Consider the following 25,088-nt stretch of genomic DNA (forward strand, 5'->3'; position numbering starts at 1 on the left):
GCCGCTCCCAGCGCCGCGGGAAAGCGGGAGCGGCTCAGTGGGAGACTACAACTCCCGGCAGCCAGCGCGCAGCGCCGTCACGTGAGGGGGGGGCGGGGGGCGGCCCCGCTTCCCATTTGACTCCCTCCCCCCACCTCTCCCCCCCCCCCCCCCCCCCATTCCCCGGCGACGTCGCGGGCGGGTGACGTTCGGCGGCGTGAAGCGGAAGCTGGTGGCTGCGCCGCGCCGCCTGCCTGCGCTCGCGCCCCACGTGCCGCGCGGTCCGCTCTGCCGGCGGCTGGGCGCGCGGCCCCTTCCCCTCCCGCCGCTCCCCTCAGGCGCGGCGCGCGCCCCTCCGCCGGCGGAGGAGGAGGAGGGAGGATGGCGGCGGCGGCGGCGATGTCGATGGCGGAGCTGCGGTTCCGGCTGGCGGAGCCGCTGCAGCTGGTGGCGCGCAGGAACGAGAAGAGCGGCGCGGAGCTGAGCAGGTTCCTGGCGAAGCAGGTGAGCGGGCGGCGCGGGGCTCGGCGGCGGCCCCCGGCTGCCCCTCTCTCTTTCTCTCCCTCCTTCCCTCCGTCTGTCCGCATCGCAGGGTCCGCCGGGGCGGGAAGGGGCCGCCCCGCCCTGACTTCGCCCCGCGCCGCCATGTCCTCCCGGCAGCTTTGTCCGGCGCCTGGCGACCCTCCCGCCCCCTCGGCCCCGGGCGGCCGGCGGAGACGCTCTGTGGGGGCAGCTCCGCTCGCTCGCCCTCGCCTTCTGTGTCGGCTTGTTGCGGTTTCTTCCCTTCCCCGCCCGTTTTGGGGTCGTGCGAGTGGAGCCCGGTGTGGCAGGACCTCTCCTGTCCCCTGGTGCCTCTCCTCGTGCGCTTCCTGAGGAGGTATTTTGCCCCGCAAATTAAAATCTTCAATATCTTCCATGTCCCTTGAGGTGACTGAAAACGCGACAGCGAGTGATGATGGCACGTTGTTAGCAAGCGCTGAGGCAGTATCTAGTCCCTTAGCTGTAGCATCTTAAACTGATGCTATTTGCATGTTTTCTTTAATTATCTTAAAACAGCATCTGGGGTAGAAAGGCAGAGGACTGAATTTTCTATGGTTTGCTTCATTTTTAGGGTTTTCATCACAGTGATACTGGAAACGTTCCTATTTTCATTGGTTTTATGCTTTGGCTGCCTGAACTGTGAAAAGCACACCTGCCATCTAGGAGAGTTGAGGCCCAGTTCATTTCTGTCTCTCAAATACTTGAAGACATGTAATAACAGGTTATCCACACACCAGATGTTATATTAGTAATACCTTTTGTGATACAGCTTTTGAAGCCCCTAAGTTGCATACGTTCTTTGGGGCTCAAAATCCCTGTTTCTTTTTGAGTGTCTAGGAAACGTCCCAGTTGTTTGAAGATGGAAAGTCGAAATCATCAGCGTTTTTTTCAGTATATTGGCTTTCAGTCTGAATTGCTGTCATCATAGTTATGGTTGGGGAAGGCTTTCATACTGGTAGTCAAGGTTCTCTGTTGGTAGACAGATGGCTTTTTCTTCAGTCACTACAAATCAGAGGATCAAAGTGAGATTGACAGGAGTATATATTCCTGTGTTGGAGAGTTGATGCTAATTGGGGGGAAGCAATGATGAAGAGCTGCTATTCAAGAGAAAGAAACAGCTGAGAAAAAGAGATGGGGATGATGCGGGTACATGATGTAGCAGACAGATGGAGCGGTGAACCAGAAGTGAGTCACCCAGATCTGAGACTGGGAAAGAGACTGTGCCCTTCTGTCGACTGTTATGAGACACACTTTGTGTTTAAAAGTCTTGCTAGGTGGAAATTATTAAGGAGTGATTATATGCAGAGAGTCTGGAACAGCACATGAATGAACAATGACATGTTGTTTTTCAGTTTTGAAAACAGAATTGCTCTTTCCAAGCTTGGAAGCTACAGATATAGGAGTAGATTAGGCATGCCTTGCCTCTGGACAGCCCCTGGCTGCAGTCATTGTACCTGATTTCCTGCTGGTTGCTTTTCAAGTAATTTAGAAAGCATGCATTTTGGAAACATAGAGCGTTCCCTGCTCTGCAGCTTCACTAGGTCTTTCTGGCAACTTATTTCTTCAGTATTCCGTAATGGAATGGAGCTTGCCCACAGCTGCCAAGTAAGGAACAGTCTTTTGAGGTTCACAGTAAGGCAGTGTTTATGCGGTGATGGAAGATGTTCCTTCTGCTTCAGTATGTAATAGAAATAGAGCCTTTTCAATAGAATATATATATGGCATTAGCTCTTCAAAGCCACAACAAATTTATGTGTTCTTAATTAGGAAAATGGGATGAAAAGCTCTCTTAAACCAGTCTTTGTTTCCTGCCTTGCTATTTTTTTGGCTAATTTAAGCAAACTGTATAAGCAGTGAGGCTCCACATACTGCTGGAACGTGATTTTGGTTCTGTGTGTTACCAAAGGTCTGTTTGAATCGGAACATCTTCCTGCGTAGAATTGCAAATGCAGATTTTGTGCAAATGTACATATTTTGGCTCTGTGCAATAGTGTAGTTTCAGTAGAGAAGTTCATTAATGTGAAGGTTAAAATGCTAGTAGGAATGGAACTTCAGTGCAAAAATATCCTTATTCATTTCTGCCCTTCGCATCCACCACTGTGCATATATAGAAAGATATAAATCAAAAAACCTGACCCTTTTTGGATATTTCCTCTATTTAGTCTATGGAACCGTCTTCAGTGAACTGAAGATCTCAAGCGTGCCACTCCGGATCTCCTGTTCTATTCTGTTGGTGTTTTAGCTTGGCATCCTTTATTTCGCCTTTCATTTTTTTATGTAGCAGTGAAAATTGTTTTAAGAATAACTCCAACCTTTTATTTGTAGCCTGTCAGTCTTAGCATTTGATGTTGAGAAGTGCCTTTATTCCTTCTTTTTTTTATTTATTTTTTTAAATAAATGTAGGAAAAAATAGGTGAATTAGCTGTCCCAGATTCACCCAGCTACTCACTGACTGTCAGAAAAATGTCCTGGCAACTAAGGCAGACTGTTCTGGGGTTGTTTGTTTTGATTTTTTACCTAAAATATGACATCAGTTTTTTATTTGAAAGATTAATTAGGCTTTACATCATATAGCATTATAATTAGGGCAACGTATGTTGCGCTTTTGCTTCCATCCTGGAGTGTATTCTCATCTCCTTCTGCTTCTAGTTTTTGAAGAGCTGTGGTTTTTGGGTGACTGTATGGTAATAAATACACTGATACAAGTCAAAGACAACATTCTCACTATCCTTGAAGGAGCGGTCCACGTAACTAACAAATATGATGTGCTGGAGGAGATGTAGGAAGTACTAGCTTGTTCTGCAGATAATTGAAGCTATCTTCTTGTGAGACCACATATCCCTCTGCCTTTTTAAACTTTTTCTTGAAGTTTGTGGGTTGTAGGAGTGCAGGCTCATGCTTTTCTTTATCTTACTGAACTGGACAGCTGCCAAAAAGAGTGGTCCTACACTGGTTTCTTTTTGCCTATTCCCAAGGCCAAGCCACACCTTTCTGTTGCTTCTCTTATCCTGAACCTAGCGAGTGTGCTGATGTGGAAAATCCATTCAACTTTTCCACCCAGTATAAGACTTTGGAAGAAGGATTGATTTGGATCATCTTTCCAAATAGATTTCTGCACAGTCATACAATGGTAGAGCTGTTGTGTGAGGGAGCAGAGCATGTGAGGGAGAGAATATGTGATCCCATGTTGGAGGGGAAGAAGGATTTCCCACGCGCGGCCTTTATGCCCTCCCACTCCTTAGAAGTATCTCATTGTTAAATCCATGTATGGTGTAAAGTTCTGTGGAAACATGTGAGCCATGATGAGAAATGTGGCTTTCACGTGGGCCCAAATTGTTCCTTGATATAATCCTTTCCCCTAGTAATCTTGGGGTTTGGATTAAGCCAGTTCTTTGTAAAGATTTCTGTACCTTGTGAGCCCTGAGAAAATGTACTGTGCAGGTTGGGAAGGATGTATGCAACATGCTGGTGGAGGAGTAACTGGAATAGTGTTTGACTCCAGATTTCGCTTCTAGCTGTGCTTCTGAAGTCTCTTTCCTTAATAATACACGATGTGCGTATATATTCTGTATCTGGAGGGACAGTCTTTTGTGATGCTTTCTTAAAGCAGCTGTTTGGAACTGTGGGCACAGATTTACTATCCCAGAATTGAACACTAGAATTAAACACTTTCAGATCAGCTGTCCTTTGCTTGATTGAGAATGTTGGGTATTTCACAAAACCACCTTTATTTAAAATACTCCTCTGACAGTATTCTTCTTTTCCATAAAATTTTTAATGTAGACTCTGAAGGACTCCGAAATCAAACAGATGGTCTCTTTGTAGAATGTGAATGTTGCCACTGTGATTTTTTGAGCAGTTTTATAAGTCCTAAGGGTACTACACACAATGATTAAAAAACTGCTTGCTCTCACAAAATTGCTAATGGAATGGATTTGTTGTACAGTAGTCATGTAACTACAGAGTTTTACTGATTCAGTCGCATCATTTATTTACTATTTTATTGTTAACTGTTTATTTGATATTGAAAGCTCTGGCAAATAAATTAAGCACCCTGTTGTGCCTTGTTTAGGTAGCCAAAGATGTAATTGGTTTGGAAACTGAAGGTACTTTTATTTTTTACAGTGGAGTTTCTCTCCAGTTCTTTTGAGCCATGCTGCTTTTGAACAGATTGTGAATCATTTGGCTACTCAAAATCTGATCCTTGTAATGAACAGTGTCTTGCTTGCTCTGTGATGAATGCAGACTTTCAGCTCCATTTTTAAAATTATTTTTGATGCTCTTCTGATAGATGAGAGGAAGATAAACTTACATTTCATAAAAATAACCACAGAGCATGTAAGAAACTGCTTGCAATTAATGTGTTGTTTTTGATGTTTGTAGTGTCTATACTGCAGTTTCCCTGATTTTTTACATTGCTGTTAGGGAATTAATGTCTTTTCAAATTCAGGAGGCCCAGGGAACTTGAACAAGTAAGTATGCATGTATTCTAGAAGGATGTCAACAGTGGTGTAACCTTAGGAGGTCACCCTTTCAGAGGCAATGTGTTAGGACTGCTGCAGTCTATTTATCTTGTAACAGTGGGTCCTGATTTTACCTGAGATAGAGTTAATTTTCTTCCTAGTAGCTGGTACAATGCTGTGTTTTATATTTAGTGTGAGAATAATGTTGATAACACACTGATGTTTTACTTGTGACTAAATAGTGCTTATCCTAAGTTAAGGATTTTTCAGTTTCCCATGCTCTGCCAGTGAGGAGGTGTACAAGGAGTTGGGAGGGAGCATGGCCAGGACAGCTGACCCAAACTGGCCAAAGGGATGTTCCACACCATAGGACGCCATGCCCAGTATATAAACTGGGGTGGTTGGCTGGAGGGCAGATCGCTGCTCAGGCATCGGTCAGTGGGTGGTGAGGAATTTTATTCTGCATCACTTGTCTTGGGTTTTACTTGTATGTTTGTAAATTATATTCCTTTTCATTACAATTATTTTATTGTTATTATTATATTTATTTTTTTAGTTATTAAACTGTTCTTACTTCAACCCACCAGTTTTACTTTTTTTCCCCTGATTCTTCTCCCCATCCGATTGGGAGGGGGGAGGAGTGAGAGAGTGGCTGTGTGGTGTTTAGCTGCTGGCTGGGCTTAAACCATGACACAGTGAAACCATCCCATCTCCAGGCCCAGGAGCAGGTTTTACCCGAGTAATAAAACTCCAGGAGAAGCAGAAATTGGCTGCACATGCTGCTAAAACAGAAGACTACCTGGATCACAGAATATTTCTGCAGGAGTTTAGTGTATGCTTGTTTTGTTTGGAAAGCTGCTTTGCCTAGCTGTATTTACAACTGTTTGCCAAGAAAGAGAATCTTATCTTGGTAGGATAAGAGTTCACTCAGCAAGGGAGGGGAGAGTGGAGAATCAGAGTTAAGAGCAAAACCGCTGCAGTGCAAATTCATAATCTTGATTTTCCACACCTCAAAATTATTTATACTGCATTATATGCTAAATGTCAAGGAAGAGGAGAGATGCTTGGAAAATAACATGAGCTCAAAGAGCAGAGAAATTTAAGCATAAGACACAAGAAATGAGTTGTTCTTCAGTAACAAAGCTAGGAAGGTTGGGGGGCGATGTAAGAGGCGGTGTGTGTGGGGGGGGTTGTGTGGGGTTTGGTTTTTATTTTTTTTTTTTCCTAGCAGATGTGAATATGTTTTCCACCTATTCTAAAGCCTCATATTTTGTTTTGCACTAAAGGACCATTTTTAGATAAAAATAAGAAAAAATATCTCGACTTCAAAACTGCAGATATGTGGTGCTGTTTTCTTGTCAAGAGCCTTGCTCACTATAATTGCTATCAGAAATATGGAAATAAGGCTGTGATCATGAATGATTGAATGCTTCTTTTCTGAAAATACATAGTGAACATTATGTAACTCAAACATTTTTCTAAGAACCAGAACTCTTGAATGTTTTGTGGCCCTTGTGAGACTGAGCTGTTGAGATCAGTGGGAATTCTATTAACAAAGATGTACTAGTTGCTATAACATTCTGCCAGTTTTTTCTTTAAAAAAATGTTAAAAATTACTTGCTTTATCTTTCAGCTGTAAAATATAATCCAGGATTTTGTGACTTTTTTGTAGTTCTTATTTAGTGTGTCCCTTTTTTTTTTTTTAATATGGAAAGCTGTGACAATTAAGTACTTCCCTTGGGAATTTTGGACTCCCTTCTGTTTTTTGAAAGGTTTGTTCCTGTAAAACTCGCTGTGAATCCTGCATGAATAGTTCTGAAGCTAGAAGTCCAAATCATTTCCCATTTAACCTGTTCTTACTTTCCATTCCTCTAGATTTGGACTCAGCAGGATCGTCAATGCATCCTCGATACTTTAGCACAGTTATTACTGGATAAAGAATGTACGCTATTGATTGGCCGTCAAGTTCGGCCAATCTTGTTGGATTTGTTGGAAAGAAATGCAGAGGCCATTAAAGCTGGTGGCCAAATCAACCATGATCGGCATGAAAGGCTGTGTGTAGCAATGAGCAAGCTAGTTTCTGACCACCCTGATATTTTGCCGTGAGTAATGTAATATCTCTTTGTGCAGTGTTTGAATTTAGGGATTATATGCTTGTCAGTGTTCACTGGTGAAGAGGTGGTGTTACAATTTGGATTGTCTCCCACAATAACAAATGTGTTTTGAATTGAAAGAATGATTTAGAGAACAGGAGTCTGAAATAAAGCTTATTTAAATTAAATTGTGTTACATGATCTAACTTGATTTTCATCTTAATGATGAAAAGAAAAGCGAAACAGCTGGCATGAAAATTGCTCATAACCAAAATCTCTGCGTTTAAGATTAGACCTGTTGGCCAGTAGAATACAAATTACATAAATAGGAATCAGTATTACTTTTTCAGTAAGCAAGCAGTTGAAAAGATTTCTCCAAAGGCAGTACAGTTTCCCCTTGATTATTAGGTACTGATTTCTAATAAGGTAAAATATCTGTTGTCAGATGATGGCTGAAGTGGTTGTCTTTCCCAAGTGTGGACAAAGTTTAATATAGGCATTAGTTCTCAGTATACTGTCAATTACTGTCTCAGGACCACTGTCCCAATGCTTTTATTAGTAGCTATTTTCCTTTCTTCTGGCTTAGATGTCTGTGTTCCATCTCTTTCTCTCTCTTTTTTGTCTACAGATTTGCTTTAAGATATTTTAAGAATACATCACCAGTTTTCCAGAGACTTTTCCTGGAGAGCTCGGATACAAACACAGTCCGATATGGGCGCAGACGAATGAAGCTACGGGACCTCATGGAGGCAGCATATAGATTTTTACAAAAGGAGCCATCAGTTTTCCGGGAATTATGGGATTGGAGTGTGTGTATTCCACTCCTAAGGAGTCATGACACCTTAGTCCGTTGGTAAGTTAAACCCCCAGATCTTCTCCATTCAAAAGATATATCTGTATCTCAAATTGTATTTAACAATGTTCACATGCAAGTAAAAGAGAATCTTCCAATAATACCAGAAAAATCTGTACCAGTAGCATCTGTACCTGTGCTTCTTACCTGATCTTTCAAAAGCTGCTAGTGATCTACCACAGAGTGAAACTTAGCCTAGCTCTTAGTCATGCTTAAAGCTATGGCATGGAGAATCTTTTCAAATAACTTCAGTTTACCCAAGTTGGATTAATGAGAGGTGGTGAATTTATCACTTCACCTCTACTGTAAGCCTGTTGATGTACTGCATGCATTCTAGCATGTTATCCTAGAAAAAAACTAGAGATTAATCTACTCTCACTCCAATGTACATGATAATCATATTTTATACTATTCTGCATTGATATGCTGTTAACAAGTTGGGTTTTTTCTGTTGTTTGTATATAGACATCTCAGTCACTGTAAAGCTTGGCTTATTTAAGCTGTGCTTTTGGTTTGGCCTTGTTGCAGACTTTGCATCTGGTTTTGGTTAGATGTTTTATGTTAGGTGTCTGCCTGCAGGGCTTTAACCTAGTCACTTGATCTATCTTATTTATGTGAGTGGTATTATTGATGGTGCCTTTTATTTAAGAGAAGGTCTTTAGTCTTCTTTTTTAAAAACATAAATTTGGAACTATGTTACTAACACCTAATTTTAAAATAAGGTGTATAATTTAGGAAGGACAGGAATGAGTTGTCAAATGTGTTAGCCATTTATGAATCTCTTCAGGAGGACATGCACTTAGATAGTATTGGAAAAGGAAATAAAATTTCTAATACATTGACTGGGGTTGGTTTACCTGGTGTCCACCTAATAGTCTTAAGTGAGCGAATGAACCAACTTCTAAACTTTATCCTGAACCAGTTTTCCTCTGGAAACTCTTTTTAATTCCTGTCCCCCCTCATTGAAAGTTTTGTTCTTGGAAGGTAAAAATAGTGGTTCAATAAATGAAAAGTATGTCATGATCTGTATTGTCCTTTTGTTTCAAGACAGCAATGCAGTAATGAAGTCAAGACTTGGGAGCTGTTGGCTTCTTTTGGCACTGAGTCTTGAGTTCATTGTGTTAGGGTTATTTTAGAAATAGCATGAAATAGGAAACAATTTTGAAAGGGAAATGGTAGGAGAAGAATCAAAAAATGAGGCAAAGAAAACCTGACCTTGATAGTCTTACATGTTAACCTTCATTTATCTGGGAAAGTGCTCTCCTCTACTGTATTTTTGTTGATCATTCAGTCCTTCAAAGATTAGCTAGTTGGTATATAAATGATAAAGTATGTCATGATAAAATTGTTCTTCTCAGTTCTGAGATACTTCTCTAATCTTAAAGAATGTTCAGCATAGAACTAAAATAATTTCTATGAAGATTTTTTTCTGCATGTTTTTCCAAACATGGTATTTTGGTTTGCAATTGACAGTTGTCAAACTAAATTTCTTAAGACTTGTGTTTTGACATGTTTTGTTCTAAATATGATTATTAGGTATACTTCAAACTGCCTTGCACTGGTTACATGCATGAATGATGAGCATAAATTATCTTTCCTGAAGAAGATATTCAATCCTGAGGAGCTGATACATTTCAGACTAAAGTAAGAATTTTTCAGATCTTGAACAGTATTTGTTTTTGTTGGTGGCTTTCAGTTGAGTTAATAAACATGGATTTCACAGGCTCCTAGAAGAATCTCAGCTGCAGAATGTGGAACAAGCCCTTGTTTTGGCCAATCCAGACTCCTCATTTTGGCAAAAGGAGAAAGAAATGCAGTATACGCAAGGACATATTGTACCGGGTGACCTCTCTGCAAACGTGGTAGCTGTATGTGGCATTGTGCTGCCTAGACTGCAGCTTGTTTCTGAAGATCAGGTATGTAACTCAGGGTTAAGCCCGTAAGGCCCTTTTTTTTTTTTTTTTTTTTTTTTTTTTTTTTTTTTTTAAGAATCCCTAAGTGTGGTGAACTGACTTTATTTCCTTCTTAAATGGTATTGAGATACTACGGGTACTGTGTGTTTCTTCAGTTTTCTTGATGTGTTCTATGAGCGAATGTTGCATAATATAGATAATGCAAAAAAGCTCTTCAGTGGAGTGAAGCAATGAAGGTGTTCTAGTGCTGTTCATTTTATTTCCATGTAGTGGTTCTTACAGACATACTACAAAAGACTCTTCAGCCTTACGTAGTATCTCCAGTCCAAGTTAGGCTAATATACCATAGCCGAGCAAGGTCAGGATCTGGCACGGTTGCTTTAATTGCCTGTGGTAGTTTTTTGTGCTATACAGATATCTTATAAACAACATTTCTCCAAACATGTTCATAGTTCTTAAAATAAAACAAGGCTGCTACTTACTTTTCTAAGAGGCAGAAAAAGGGGAGAGAAAGTGAGCGAGAACTTACTTGCTCTCCTTCAGTGAAGTGTAATGCAAAATACAGTGCCTTACAGTTTTAGGAAGTCCACTGAAGGCATAAACATTTTTGAGCAAACAGTATTTTATCTTTTTTCTCTTGAGATGCTGTTCATCTTGAACTGTTCAGGTTGTTCTTTGTAGCTGCAGCCAATATTCTTGACTGTTTTTCTCATTTAGGTATAGTTTTAGCTCTTAGCTGATGAGTATTTCTATTTAATTTTGGAGCACTGATGTACAAATGAAGGACAAAGAAATGAATGAAGACTTCCAATGTCCAGAATTTCTTAAGTAGTAGAAACAAGGAAAGAGGAACTTCCTCCCAAAGTCTTCACACACACACCCCCCAACTTCTGTGGCTGAATTTGCTGTATTCTAGCTTTTTTTAATAGGATTGAGGGTGTGGTTTGAAATGCATTGCAGCAGGGGAAACTGTCAAGCTGTTCAAGGAGACTCTTACTCCCATACCAGTGTCATTGCTGCCGAAGCTCGACCATGCTATAGCTGGACTGCTGAAAGGATAGTCTTGTCTATGAGGGAGGAGAGATCTTCCCCAAAAGGCAAGGTTTTATTTTTTTGATAGCCACTGGTATTTCACAGATCTAGTAGACAATGTAGTTCCAGTTCCACTGGGGAGGTTCCAGTTACAGCTGAGAAGATCTGATGAAGAGGTAGGAGCAAACTGTGAGGATAAGCAGCTACTCTTAAAAACTAGCATTGTTACCAGGGATATACACGAAGCTATATCCGAAGGGAAGATCAAACTTAAATACAAGATACTTGTTTCAGTGCAGTATGTACTCTGATTTTTTTTTTTTTTTTTTTTACTCTTTGCCTTTTTACATTAAAGCACTAATTTTTGTGCCATACACTGATAAATGAGTGACTGTAGGAGAGTCAAAATATTTGGAGAGTATCTGTAGCGTTGATTAATTACCATTCAACAAACTACCTCCATTGCATTTTGAATAAAATAAAAATGTTACTGAATATACTTTTTTTAATGCACTGAGTTCAATGATCTTATACTTTGATGTGTGAAAAAAGTAAATATAACAGTTAGTATTCATACTTGTATCATCTGAATGTAACTGCTGTTTGATTTGTCCTGTGATTTGGATCCATTCTGATTACTTAGTTTCACTTGTCATTCCAATACATTTTGAAATAAATATGTTATGACTGAATAGTTACTATGCCTGTACTAACAACTTAGTGAGAACTCCCTTTGGGAACAATCATACATATACTTTATTAAGCGTTTCACCTGTATAGGTTTTTGATGAAATCTATTTCAATATCTGCCATTAAGTACAGCTTTAGAATCCTTTATTTTATTTGATGTGTTGACAGGTCTGCAGGCCAAAATTTTCTAGTTGTCAGACTCACTTTTCTAATTGTTCTGTGTTGTACAACCTGTAAAAAAAAGTAATAATTTCAGTGTAGTAACTCAGATTTTATGTTTGAACAGGGGAATAACACCAGCCATTTTGTTTTGGTTGAATCTGCCTTCACAAATCTTCAAAACCTTGCTATTGCAGTAGCATATCAGAGTCCTGTTTTATTAGAAGGACCAATAGGATGCGGCAAGACTTCCTTAATTGAATATTTAGCAGCTGTTACAGGAAGAGCAAAGCCCCCTCATATTTTGAAAGTCCAGCTTGGGGATCAAACTGATAGTAAGGTAACTGATGAAGTTGTTTTATGGTTGGATGATCAGACATAATTTTTACTGAAAGCGTGGGCTTGATTTTCTAGTAGATAATGTTTAAATTTTTAGTCAAGGACCACACAACCCCCAACTCTGTAGTATTGGTCTTGGTATTGATGAGAATAAATAAATGTTAAGAAAAATCACAGTTAAGCTTAAAACCTGTTGAAGTTCTGTGTGTAATTATGCTCTATCTGTTTCATTCAAATCATGTCTTATCAGGGTTTTTCTGTGTGGAAGAGCCCTATTGATTTTTTTTCTATTTATTTAAAAAAGAAATTATTTGTATTGGAAAAAAAATGATTCTAAAATGACTCAAGCTGGTGCCAACAGTGTATGGACACTTGTATTTCAGTTTAAGTAAGCTAATGTCAGCTCCATCTGATCCCAGCTTTTTGCGGTAAAGGTGAGATGAAGTAGGGTCCTGTGATGTTGAGGCCGCTTGCACTTACATGATAGTGATCTAGCTCTACCTGTAAAGGTAGAACCAGAAGATAATTTCACATTCTTCTGGTTTTTACATATATAACTTTTGAGGTTGAATTGATTTATGTGGTTTGGGTTAATTTATATTTCGTTTTCTAAGGTGATTAATGTATACTGTCTGGAGGTTTTTATTTACATACGTAAGCACTTTATTTACATAGAACAGCTGATTTCACCATCTCACAACTCTGCTCTGCAAGCCTGTCTTCTCATATATGTGAGACTGCCATATTAAGAAAAAGTGGTGAAGTTCAAGGTATAGAATGTGTAGTAGTGAAACCATGAACTTAAATAATTAAGGAATGCTTAAATGTGGAAGTCACAGCTGTAGGGAGAACGCTTGACTGGTTTTGTATCTTTGAATAACTCGCTTTACAATTGCTCTTACTAACTTAGTAACAGTCTTTATTTTACATTACTGAAAAGTTCAGTTCCTAGACAATTTTGTATGTTATACTGGTGATTGTTTGTTAATTGTGGTGGCACAGCTCTGTAAATTCACTTCCAATTACCTGGTCCATTTGAATTACTGTGTTTCACTGAGATTATCATATATGTAGAGGGGGGAAACATTTTTTTCTTAATTAAAAAGAGTGTAATGCTGGGCCCATGTTACCAGATGGATTGTTTAGTAAGGTGGAGGCTAACTGTTACGTACAAAAATGACTAAAGTTGGTATATAAGGTTTTTACTCTTGAGTTTTTAAGGGATGTGACGAACAGATCTCCGAATTTAATGATTTTTTTCCTATCATAGACGCTGCTTGGTATGTATCGTTGCACAGATGTACCAGGGGAGTTTGTATGGCAACCTGGAACCCTGACACAAGCTGTTACCAAAGGTCATTGGATACTTCTGGAGGATATTGATTATGCTCCTCTGGATGTGGTATGTAGGTTCATGTTTGCTCTAAGATACTGGTCTTAAGGCCCATACAGCAGTTTTTGTAGTCTAATCACCATGAGTTCTGCATCAGTATGTTGAAAATACTGCTCCTTTAAAAGAGGTTAGAAACAGTTAACCTGTCGTCATTCACATATTAGCACACTGCATTAATTTTTGTCATTGTTTTAGAGTAGTCATAACACTGCCACTGATGCCAAAATTCCCTCTGAAAATTTGAATTGACACAGGTCATGTGCAATGGGTCTTTTAAATCACGTTCTAGTATTTGGAAGGAAATGTGGACCCAAACACCACAGAATATCATCACTGTATTAGAGTGGTGCTTTTAATAACATTTTTTTTAAGTGTGTGATTTTTTTGGTTTTGGGGGTTTTTTTGACTTTTTTTTTTTCCTTACATGTTTCTTACCTCTGGCTTGGATATTTAAAATGTGTTGTTGCATTAAGCAATACACATTTTAACAGATTTCATGTTTTCAACTCCAGAATGACTAGTTAGTGTCGTCCTTCTCTTTTGAAGTAATGTCTGTTGAAAGTGTGTCTTCTGCAAGAACAATGTTGTAGAGATGTTTGGCTATATAGGCCTGTTGGACATTCTGCAGATAGTTGTTTCCTTTCATATCTGTCTGTAAAGCATCCTTTGTGTGACTAAAGAACCAGACAGTTTGTTTATTGGGTTCTAGGCTTCTGAAATACACGGAATTTGTAATAAAGTCAAGAAATACTGCTTGTATGTACTATACAGTTTTTCACTGCTAGAGGGTCATGCACTTAGTTGCTTCTGTGGGCTCAGGTCATTGCACTCATCATAAGCATACCCTGAGTGGTATCCAGCATTCATCTCCCTTTCTTCAGATGCTCCCTGCAGGCATCCTGTCTCCTTTTTCCATATCAAAGTCTCCATTCTTGCCTCCCCCTGTGCTGAGAGATCATTGTGGTCCTACCTCATTTTTTTCACTTCCATCATTACTACTGTCCTTCTGCATGGAAGGAAAGATTCTTTAAATAGATACCAAATTCTCCTGGGGATAGCAGGGTATACACTGAATAATGTTGATGTTTGAGATTGACATTTTTGAGATGCAGGTCATCTATGTTCAGGTAGGTAAAGAAAATAAGGTTTCTAACATGAAAGTGTCTAATAATTCATTTGACAATTCAAAATAAATAGTTTTGATTTGGACTTGCAGTGTAAAGACTGTCACTTCCATTCTCTTATTAAATCTGGATACAGGAAAAAGAAGGTGGGTAAACATTGCACCTGTGACTTGCACTGCTGAGTAATATTATGGGGGGCATTGCAGTTCCTGATAGCATCACTTGGAAGTGCAATTGTGGGCACGACAGTTGCTGATAATGTAGTGGTGCTCAGTGGAAGTGCTCTGGCATCTCAAGTGTGCAGTGAATGTGGATGGGTGTTACAGTTTCACAAAAAAAAAAAAAAAAAAAAAAGTAGTTTTCTTTTCTTCCCCAGATCTCTGTGCTGATTCCTCTTTTGGAAAAAAGAGAGTTGCTGATTCCTGGTCGTGGTGACTGTTTGAAAGTAGCATCTGGATTCCAGTTTTTCGCGACCAGAAGGTAGGCTTGTAAAGTTAAATGAGGTTAAGAGCATGGATATCCTATTTAAGTCAAAGACAGGACATGCAAGGTACTTGGGTGGCAGGAGTATTTTATCAGTTTCTACTTAAAAAGCAGTTGAAGCCACAGAAGTTGTGAAAGGAATTTTTTTACTTTAAAGCAGCCTTATATGACTACTAGGTGAATCCAGTCTTTGTACAGAAAGGTCACTTCAACAAGGCTGAAGGAATGAAACTTGCTGGAGGGAACCACACAAAACCAATCCCTCACCAAAACAGAATACCGCTCTCAGCAGTTACTGTGTGAAGAAGGTTTATGATTGATATTCATAAGGTGTCTTGACTTGCTAGTTTTAATACTGCCTGTGTAAAATATTTCTTAGTTTTGCTGATCTTGGGGTAGTTGGTAGTCTGACTACCGGATGATTAGTTTTCTGAATTTTGTTTTTTATTGCAACTCCTTGAACAGTTGTACACATGTGTTCCCTGGAAGGTACTTTTTGTTTTTTTAAGAGTGCCATGAATAATTTTAACTGAACCCTGCAAAAAGAAATAGAAGGAAAATTTTAAAGAAAATCTGATTTGTGAAAGTCTTGTGTCCATATAGATGTTTGTAATATTTTCTAACCAGAAAAAGATTTAAGGTATTGTCCCTGTTGATTGCACTGTAGTAATGGCTCATGCATCAGGTGTCAAAATGTCTTCTTGTGTACTATGAGATAATATTATGTCAAGATTAAAGGTTAGAATATCTAGAAGGGGAATGGTTTCATGGTTTTCAATTTTTTTGTAGTTTACTTCAAAGCCTTTAACTAATTTTCCTGCATTTTGTCTTCCTGCCATAAATTTGTTCTTTTCTGTGATTGATCTATTTTTTCTGGACTTGAGTCTTTTTGTTTCAATTATCGTTTAGTTGCCTCATCTCCCAAGATGTTATTCTTCTATATACTTGGTCAACAGTTTGTATAGCAGCAAATTATAGTTTCCGTTGGGCTAGTTACAGTAGATTCAATGTCTGTTGCAGTTTCCAGCTGTGGAATATTATTTAAAAACACAAAAAAAAACCCAAACCACAAAAAACAAACTAAAAACCAAACCAAGCAAAAAAAACCACCAGAAAACAAAGACCAAAACACAAACCCAATATCTAATGCTTTGCACGTGCAAGGCTACTTCCACAGTGGGTATAACACATAGCTGCATAGTTATTTGTGCAGTAAAAAAAGAACCAACCAAACCAAAACATAAACAAACAAAAAAACCGAACCAACCAAAACCAAACCAAAACAAACAAAGAAACCAAACCAAAACAAAAAAAACAAACCAGTCCAAAATAAAGTGTGAGGGAACAGGGACTAGAGATGCTTTTCCAGCATCTCTGCAATAGAGCACTCATACTTTAGGAACTATGGAAGATATTTCTCAGGCCACTTCTGTCAGGCTCCTCTCTTTACAAAGGCTTCAGTATGTTGATGCTGATAGACTTAACTTATTGCCAGTCATCTTTCTGCAAGTATCTCTGTGGAGATTTTGCACCATGAGAGGAAAAACACTGTGATAAAAGAACATAATTTGAAAAGCAGAGATAGGCGAGGTAGGGTTTGTGATGTACAGTGACAAACAGTGGGTGATCTATGCATGTGTATTATGCTGTAGCAGCAGTATGTAACATGCTCTTTAATGCACAGGAATGCACTGAAAATGTTGAATTCTTCAGCAAGACGCCATATGCTGTGTTTCTTCATGTTGCTTTGATTTAGGATATTCAGTTGTGGCGGAGGTTGGTACAGGCAGCAAAACAGCCACGCTGCTCTCTTGGACAAATATTGGACCAAAATACATCTGGATAACATGAGTACAGGAGAACTCAAGGAGGTATGCTTTATTGTGGCATGTGAATAATTGTTTCAGTTAAGGGTAATAAATGTTTTTCAGTAATAAATTTTATATTTATTTTTATCTGAGTTCCACAATACACACTTCTAATTTCAGCTTTATCCTGCCAATTTTGAAGTAAATGGTCAGTTTGTCAAGAAAATTTGAAGTGAATTGGACAAAGATTCCTGGAACTTGCCTTGACACAGTTCTGCTTTGAATGAGTCTAAGAATCTAATTACTTTGCTGTTTATTAGCCCACACTGATTTAAAAACAGAGAAAAAGTTAAGTTCAGTCTAATTCTGCATTCTAACCTGTGTGATGAAAAACAGTCGGTCAGTTATCAGTTACAAATAACTGTTTCTATTATCATATTTTGTTAGCATCTCTAGGGAATGTTTGCTTTGTATAGTCCTTCAAAAAATTAAAGGAGCCCAGGGCCTTAATTAAAACAGAATTCTCTGGAGATTCTCCTTGTGGTACAGAGCTCAGAATAGGATCTGAATTTAAAACGGCTTTGCCTAAGGGAAAAGGGAATGGTAGTCTCCAGAAGAAGAATTGGGGAGGAAGTTCTAAATTTTCTAGAATAAAGATAGTTTTTCAATAGGATTCCTTCACTCTCTGTGATATCTGTGTATTTCTCCTTGTTGTCATTTTTGTCATTTGTCAGCGAATTGCTAGGAATAGGGCAAGAATGGCACTTATTTTGTATTTGTAGATCGTGTTGGAGGGGAAGCAAGTAGATACAGGGGGAGGGCTCTGCAGACAGTTTGCTGGACATACACACACTTGTGTACTGTAGCTGCTTCTACTACAAATAAATCCACGTGGGCAGGAATTCTAGGAATCTCACAGCTTCATTATTAAAAAAATATGTGGCTGAACTGGTGTCGAAGATTACCTCCAGAAGGGACCAATATTCATGTAAATCTTGTCTGTCAAAACCTTAAAAAAAGGAAGATTCGGTGCTAACTCTGTCACTTACCACTAGGTTCTTTCTGTTCTTTTTTTGTAACTTTGTAGCTCAAGTCACAAAAACATATACATTAAACACTGTAAGATTCTGTAGTAGTAGTAGAAGAGACAGTGGTAGAAAATACCCACATGCCTGTCTTGAAAGTTGACTAGTGTTCTTCTGGATAATTTTAAAAGTCAGTCTGGCAGGGAAGGACCAGTGTTCCTGGCCTGTATCTGTGAAAATTATTTTGGGAAGCAGCAATTTTGGTTGGCAAGCTTTAGTGGAGAGAACTGAGCTGAAAGGAAATTACAGAATAAAAATTAGCCCCTTAATGTATCTTTGTCAGCACAGTGGATAGACAATCCAAATACTCAAAAAAACTTCAGTCATAAAAAGGACAGAAGGTAAGAACTTTTCCTGGTTGAGAAACTGTATGGTCACAAATCAAGTTTAAATAGGGTTGAATGTACCTTTTGTTCTTCCTGTTGGTATTTGTGCAAATATATTAAGTGAATTAGAGTTGAGTTGACAAAATTCACTTGGCATCCAAATTGGTACCATACAAGTCACAGTAACTGATTTTCTTCAAATGAGAGATTCCAAGAGAATAGTTTTGTGCAGTTTGCTACCTGAAATATCTGATGAAGTGTATCCTACTAAAATTTGGGGAGCTGGTGGTTTCCTTCCAATGCTAAATATTTTTATTTGTTTGTTTTGTTTTTGTTTTGTTTCTAATTTTTTCAGGTTCTTCAAAAGAGGTACCCCAATCTTGCTCTTGTAACTGATCACTTGCTAGACATTTACATTGACCTTACAGGAGGCAAGTATCAGGCATCAGAAAATGGTGCTTCTGGCTCTGGGCACATACCAGAAGATTCATCAGAATCAAGATCAGAAAATAAGAAACCAAATCTGGAGGGACGAGAATTATCTCTAAGGTTATCTTTCCTTATATGTTTGTTAGAAAGAAATTTAGTCAGCTAGCTGCAGAGATAGAGTTTATTTTTGTTATTTTTCTTACTTTTTAAAAAATACTGATAAAAGTTTGAATAATTAAACTGTAATTTAAAAAAAAACTGGGAAAATCCATTTTTCATTTTAAAATAATGATAACTTTTCAAAAAAACTCAATCAGAATTATTTAATACTTCTATTTTCTTTTTTTCTCTTTTTTTTGAGGAGAAAGTACAGGTTTTGTTATATGTGGTGCTGAGTTGATATCAAGCCATATGGATTACTTCTCAATTCATTTTAACACAGAATACCGGTTCTAATTCAGAACTGAAATATACTGTATAATGTTGTCAAAATAGCTAGTAGATAATATATGCAATTGCTGAAAATGTTTGCTTATTTAGATAATTTCGTATTAGACACTCACAGCATTCTAACTTAGAGGACTGAAAATATCCAGGTCTGTAGAGTACTATTAATTTCAGAATTTTTATGATGAAATGCAGCTTGACGTTCAATTAACTTCTTCCTCTCATACCAAATGTCAGTTCTCCTCCTGTGGAATTTCTGTAACGTGTAGTGCTTTGTGAATTAGTCAGTAAATACTAGGTGTGGGTAGTACCTCATATTTTTGGGAAGCATCAGAATGCCACTAATTTTGAACACAGCAGATGTTTTTCTAGACTTAGATGTTTCCTTTTCTTGCCTTTCATAAGATTTTGTTGATAAAGAATCAGTATCTTGAAAAAATAGTTTTTTATACATTTCTGGATTACAAGCTGGCTACTTTCCATTTTTTCAATTTCATAATTATTTTATGGTTTAATGGGGTGTGTATTATCTATTTCTAAGCAACGTATCTGAAAGCAACACTATTGGTCTTTATGTACTCAGCTACTCTTTAGATTTAGCATCCTATTTATAGGTGTCTTCCTGTGTACAACGTGCACAACAACTAAATGCAATTGCCAGAAGACGATGGAATGACCTAAGCTGAACATGAAAGAAAGCACTATGCATTTTGGTTTAACTGTCCCAAATCTTGGTTTTCTTTTTAGAGACTTACTGAATTGGTGTAGCAGGATTGCTTACAACTTCGACAGTAATTCTTCAACCACATCAGTGAATATTTTTCAGGAGGTGCGGTAAGACTTGATCCAGAAATTGCTTACCCAAATTCTATCATTGTCTCACAAATATTAAAATACTCTACTTGGGAATGTGAGATGGGAATTTATGTTTAGTTTTATCTGAAGCGATTGTACTGTAGTTGTAATGTTTGTGATCTGTCTGTTGGAGGCTTTCCTTATTACTAAGAAAGTTGTTTGCAGTAATGTACTGAAAACCAATCCAGAGTTACTATTGTCTTACAAACAAAGTGCTGCAACATAATTTTAAGTGATAGAAACTGGGATTGCATATGACTGAGAGTAAAAGTTTTAAGATCTTTCCTTTTTTTTTGTAATATGAGGCTTCTCTCCTACTTTCCTACGTATCATTTTACATTCCAGGTTTGGAATTTCTCAGGTGTGCATCAATCAGGGGTATTTCTAAGACTGAGATCTTACAACGTTACTTCCTTCTCCATTTTGGTCCATTCATTTACAGATAGCTTCTGTGACTGGGCACTGAAAAGTTTTTACTTTCAGTAGAAACCCACTACACTACAAAGTTTAGAAATTCTCATTACATCTTTTTGAACTCCATTGTTTGACTTGATCTATGGACAATAAAATAATTTTATTTATCATGGCTGGACTGGATTCAGGCTCATTTAAATTAAGATAGTGCTTGTCAGATCATATCATACAAAATGTGTATATTGAAAAAGTTGGTTTGTTTTCCTCTTGACAGGCATTGGACTGTTTCACAGCTATGCTGTCCAGCCAAGGGAGCAGACAGAAAATGGCAAAAGTTATTGGAAGTAAACTAAACATTTCCAAGAAAAAGGTATGCTGAGCTATAACTAACATGGTGTGTATTGGTAATATTCTATAACTTACAATTTTTCTAGTGATTAATTTAAATGTGTTCTGCTATTTTTCTTAAAAATTATGCCCATCTCTGTCCCAAACATTTTTTTTTTTTTCCTCTCCGTGCTGTCCCAGGATCAACTTTTTTCTTCTTTGTTATTTTCAACTACATTTTTTTTCTCTGGAAGTTCCAGTGAAGCTGTTTCAGAGCAGATTGCAAATGGCCTTATCATGCAAAAGAAGGATCACATAGCTGGAACAGCGCAGTTGCCTAAGCACATGGTACTGATAGATGCACAGAGTAGTAAAGACTGTTTCTTCGTTGGTGGTTCCAGTGAACTTTAATCACTTAAATGAAGAGATGAGAGGGAAGCATAATCTTCCTTACTACTTGTCCTGTACTCATTGATTCCAAAATCAAGTACCTCTCTTGAGGCTAGTAACTCTATATATTAATAGTATGTGATATAAATGCCTGAGTGAAACTAAATCATTACTTTGTCAGCTACTTCTGACTACAGAAGTTTGATTGCAGGGAAAATCCCCTCCTTTGTTATTTTAACACAGAAAAACTTGCCAGTTGTGTGGACAGATGGATCCTTGAAACTTCTGTGGATTTTTCTGTTTCTCCTTCTTCCTTCGGATTATTTCAATACAGAAATGTATTGTCCTCTGCCAATGGCAAAATATCCTTGTTTACACAGAGATATTCACCAGGGTTTTTAAGGGAGGTTGTTTATTATTAAAGTGTTCCCAGGTTCAAGTTTATGTAGTTGAAGTACCATGGAAGTAGATAAAGTAGAAATATAATGGCATAGACCCATTAACAGGTTATTGAATGGAAAGATGTTGTTTGTACAGACAATAAGACTTATGAAGTCCTTCAGTATTTTAGGTGATGAGTATGTAAAACCTGCAAAATATAAAATCTTACCATGAAAAATTAGCTTGCTGCAAAATAATACTGGTAGCATAGCATGGGTGTTCTTACTGTATTGTTGTAGGCAACATTAGGATTGGAAATGTTGATACTTTTTTTGCAGGTAGAGTTCTTTTGTGAACTCTATAAACCAGAAATCCTAATACGGGAACAAGAAGTCGCTGTGGGAAGAGTGCATCTCATGAAGAAACAAACACAGACTCTCACTGTACAGAGGTAGTGTATCTTGTAGCTTCTGTGTGAATCAAAATATTTTGTGGTGGAATACAACAGATTGGAAGTCACCGCATTAAAAAGAATGCAGATTGGCTAGTCTCACTCTAATGGAAGGAACATGATCTGAGTTTTACCTTGTGTATCTTTAAGGCTGCTTGCATCATACTTATGGTAGCCAAAGCATGGAGATTTTCAGCTTCTTTTGAACTAGAGTTTCTTCAAAGCAGTGTGGATCCACAGCTGTTATAACAAGATTTTGATTATCTATCTTTGTAAAGGAAGAACTTTGTAGTATATGGCACTACCTCCACTGGCCAGGAAGTTCTTTGAATGCTCTCAATTTCTACATTGTATCTTGAGAAAAAGAAGTATCTTATAAGTGTATCTTGGAACTAATATTTTCCAAACCTGTATTTTTAATTAAAAAATTTAAAAAGATCCTAAATTCCACCAGTCCTCTGAAAAAATAATAAAGGTAAAAATGAAATGAGCTCCTTGATAAATTTTGGTTTTGAATTGCTTCCTGTGTTCCTTCAGAGCAAAACAAACCTTTGCTGCCACACGGCCATCTGCAGTATTGATTGAACAGCTTGCAGTTTGTGTTGTTAAAGGAGAACCTGTGCTTTTGGTTGGTGAAACAGGAACTGGCAAAACCTCAACTGTTCAGTACCTTGCTCATATTACAGGTAAATAAAGTTTGAAGACTAAATTATATGAAGATGATTTAAAAAAAACCAAACAAACCACAAGTTGATGGTGTTTTCTATTTCTATTTCAAGGACACCATTTGAGGGTTATCAACATGAACCAACAGAGTGACACGGCAGATCTGTTAGGGGGGTGAGTCAGTGACTGCTGTTTTGTCTGTTCTGCATAACAAATTGGCAGTATCAGAACAAGTTTCTAACGCTGTCAAAGAATTGGGTTTAGACACATCTGTTATAGTAGCGGTAATGTCTTTAAGGAACATGTTTCCTTGCAGAAACCTTGTTGTCATCACTGAATGACAGAGACAGTTTTACTGAATTGTGTGCACATCTGTATGTGATGAAGTCACTTAAAAGCACAACCCAATGTCTCTTTAAAATGCCTAAGCTGTTCAATATAAACAATGGACATACTCGTTGGTAGTGGTAAAAATGTTATACTTATCAGGGTGGTCCTGTCTTTATAAAAATCCTGCATATGGCACATTTATCTATGTGCAATTTTACTTCATTCATTAATTGAGTAAAAAACTTCAGAAACCAGGTTTTGTTCATGCATAATATCGTTGTTTCAGTAACCAGAGTTTTTTAGTTCACAGATGGTAGTTCCTGTGTTACGAATAAGTAGTTACTCTTTTGCTTCTCTTCAGGTACAAGCCTGTGGATAACAAGCTGATCTGGCTACCTCTGCGAGAGTCTTTTGAAGAACTCTTCTCTCAGACATTCTCTAGGAAGAAAAACCAAACGTTCTTGGGACATATTCAGACCTGCTACAGACAGAAACGTTGGCATGATCTGCTAAAACTAATGCAGCATATTCATAAATCTGCTAGTAATAAGGAAGCAAAAGAAAATGCATCTGGTGAGAACTCAGACTGATCAAGCACACATCATTAGCTGTGAACCATTGAAGAGTAGATAAGTAGTGGTGAATTTTTTGTTCCCTGAATTTGGGTTTGTGGGTGTGGTTTTGTTTATTTTTTTAATCCCCCTTTATTACATCATTCCTTCTGGTTTTGAAAAATGCAATCTCTGTCTACAGCAAGATATTCAAAATACTGTTAGAATAGCAGTTGGTTTTTGTTTTGCCCTTTTTTTTTTCTTTCCTCCTTTTTCTAACTCATGGCTGCTATTATCTTGTCTGACCTATGGTGCCCTTGACATCTGATCTCCACTCAGCACTTACTTGTTTGCTGTGTTGGTGAGCAGCCTTCTTTTGTATGTCAGTCTTCCATGTGAATGTCCTCATACTTTGTTTCAGTCCTGTAACCTTGCTAGGTCTCACAAATATATTGTATTTTAAAAACAATTTTAAAAACTCAGAGTAATAGTCTCTTAGGGTAGTAATGACTTTAAGAGTAATGACTTTAAGAGCTTGCTGATGACTTGGTTTCACTGTCAGTGATGCAGACTTGCCCAGTGCTTTACTTGTTTCTTGTGGTTTTGTCTCCAAATAACAGTTTTTCTTGTTTTATGCTTCACAACCCGGTTAGTACAAAGGCAGTATTGATATTTTGCCTTTCATGGACTGGTTTCTGGTTCTAGACCTGCTGAACAAGTAAAGTTGTAGCTTTTATTCAGTATGGGCCAAGTAAACTTTAATTAAGAATTTTGTCTCCTTTCTTTTAACTGATTCTTCTGAATATGCAGATATTAAAACATGCCCACAAATGTGGTTTAAGAAAAAAAAAAAGAGGTTTTAAAGACCACTTATTGTCAGTATTAACAATCCTTAAATAAAGACAAGCTGAAATCTGTAACTTACAAAGCTAGTAACTTAAGTCACTATGATGTTGCATATACCCCAGTCTGTGACTTTAAACAAATAACTGAAATAACTGCAATAGTAAATAATGTTATAACTGATAAGCAACAGTGGTTTTACTGGCAGTGAAGCGTTAATTGTTAATCTGTTCTGTTATAAGGCTTGTAAATTTGGATTTATTTTTATTTAGCTGAGATGTCTCTTTCTGTCTCTGGGAATTGGAGAGTGGTAACACTCATGCTGGAACCAAGTGCAGCATAAGTATTTGTTCCTAAGCTAGGATGTGCTGGAATGAATAGCAAATTCTCTGTGCCTATATATCACTAGTGTTCAACTAAATTAAAAAAAAACAAAAACAAAAAAAACCCCAAAAAAAACGAACAAAAAAAAAAAAACCCACACAAAAAACCCCCCAAACAAACAAACAAAAAAAAAACAAACCCCCAAAATCAAACAAACAAAAAAAGCCAACAACGAAACAAAAACAAACCAGCAAAATTTATTTTTAATTCATGAGATGACATCTGTAGAACTTGTGTTTCCTTTGCTCAGCCAAGTTTACTCTTGTATCTGTGCTTGAAACAGCTTGATTAAAACACTGTTAAACATTTTTTGTGCTGTTGTTCTGATGGTACCAGCTTA

At 37.9% G+C, this 25,088-nt stretch overlaps 1 protein-coding gene across 2 annotated transcripts in view; it reads left to right on the plus strand.

The window, feature by feature from the left end:
- The first annotated feature begins 206 nt into the window (after window positions 1-206).
- The window catches only part of MDN1 (midasin AAA ATPase 1), a 101,394-nt gene continuing 76,512 nt past the window's right edge, over window positions 207-25,088 (plus strand). For both annotated transcript variants that reach the window (XM_042802987.1, XM_042802988.1), the window contains exons 1-16: window positions 207-483; window positions 6,858-7,084; window positions 7,704-7,928; window positions 9,465-9,572; window positions 9,652-9,844; window positions 11,850-12,062; window positions 13,332-13,463; window positions 14,955-15,058; window positions 16,818-16,932; window positions 18,636-18,829; window positions 19,904-19,985; window positions 20,700-20,795; window positions 21,862-21,974; window positions 22,512-22,660; window positions 22,754-22,814; window positions 23,332-23,543. In XM_042802987.1, coding sequence (XP_042658921.1) covers window positions 361-483; window positions 6,858-7,084; window positions 7,704-7,928; window positions 9,465-9,572; window positions 9,652-9,844; window positions 11,850-12,062; window positions 13,332-13,463; window positions 14,955-15,058; window positions 16,818-16,932; window positions 18,636-18,829; window positions 19,904-19,985; window positions 20,700-20,795; window positions 21,862-21,974; window positions 22,512-22,660; window positions 22,754-22,814; window positions 23,332-23,543 — 2,347 coding nt within the window. In that variant the 5' untranslated portion in view covers window positions 207-360. The remainder of the gene's footprint in view (window positions 484-6,857; window positions 7,085-7,703; window positions 7,929-9,464; window positions 9,573-9,651; window positions 9,845-11,849; window positions 12,063-13,331; window positions 13,464-14,954; window positions 15,059-16,817; window positions 16,933-18,635; window positions 18,830-19,903; window positions 19,986-20,699; window positions 20,796-21,861; window positions 21,975-22,511; window positions 22,661-22,753; window positions 22,815-23,331; window positions 23,544-25,088) is intronic.

This window comes from Tyto alba, unplaced genomic scaffold, assembly GCF_018691265.1.
Source record: "Tyto alba isolate M040663 unplaced genomic scaffold, T.alba_DEE_v4.0 Super-Scaffold_40, whole genome shotgun sequence".
Taxonomy (NCBI): domain Eukaryota; kingdom Metazoa; phylum Chordata; class Aves; order Strigiformes; family Tytonidae; genus Tyto; species Tyto alba.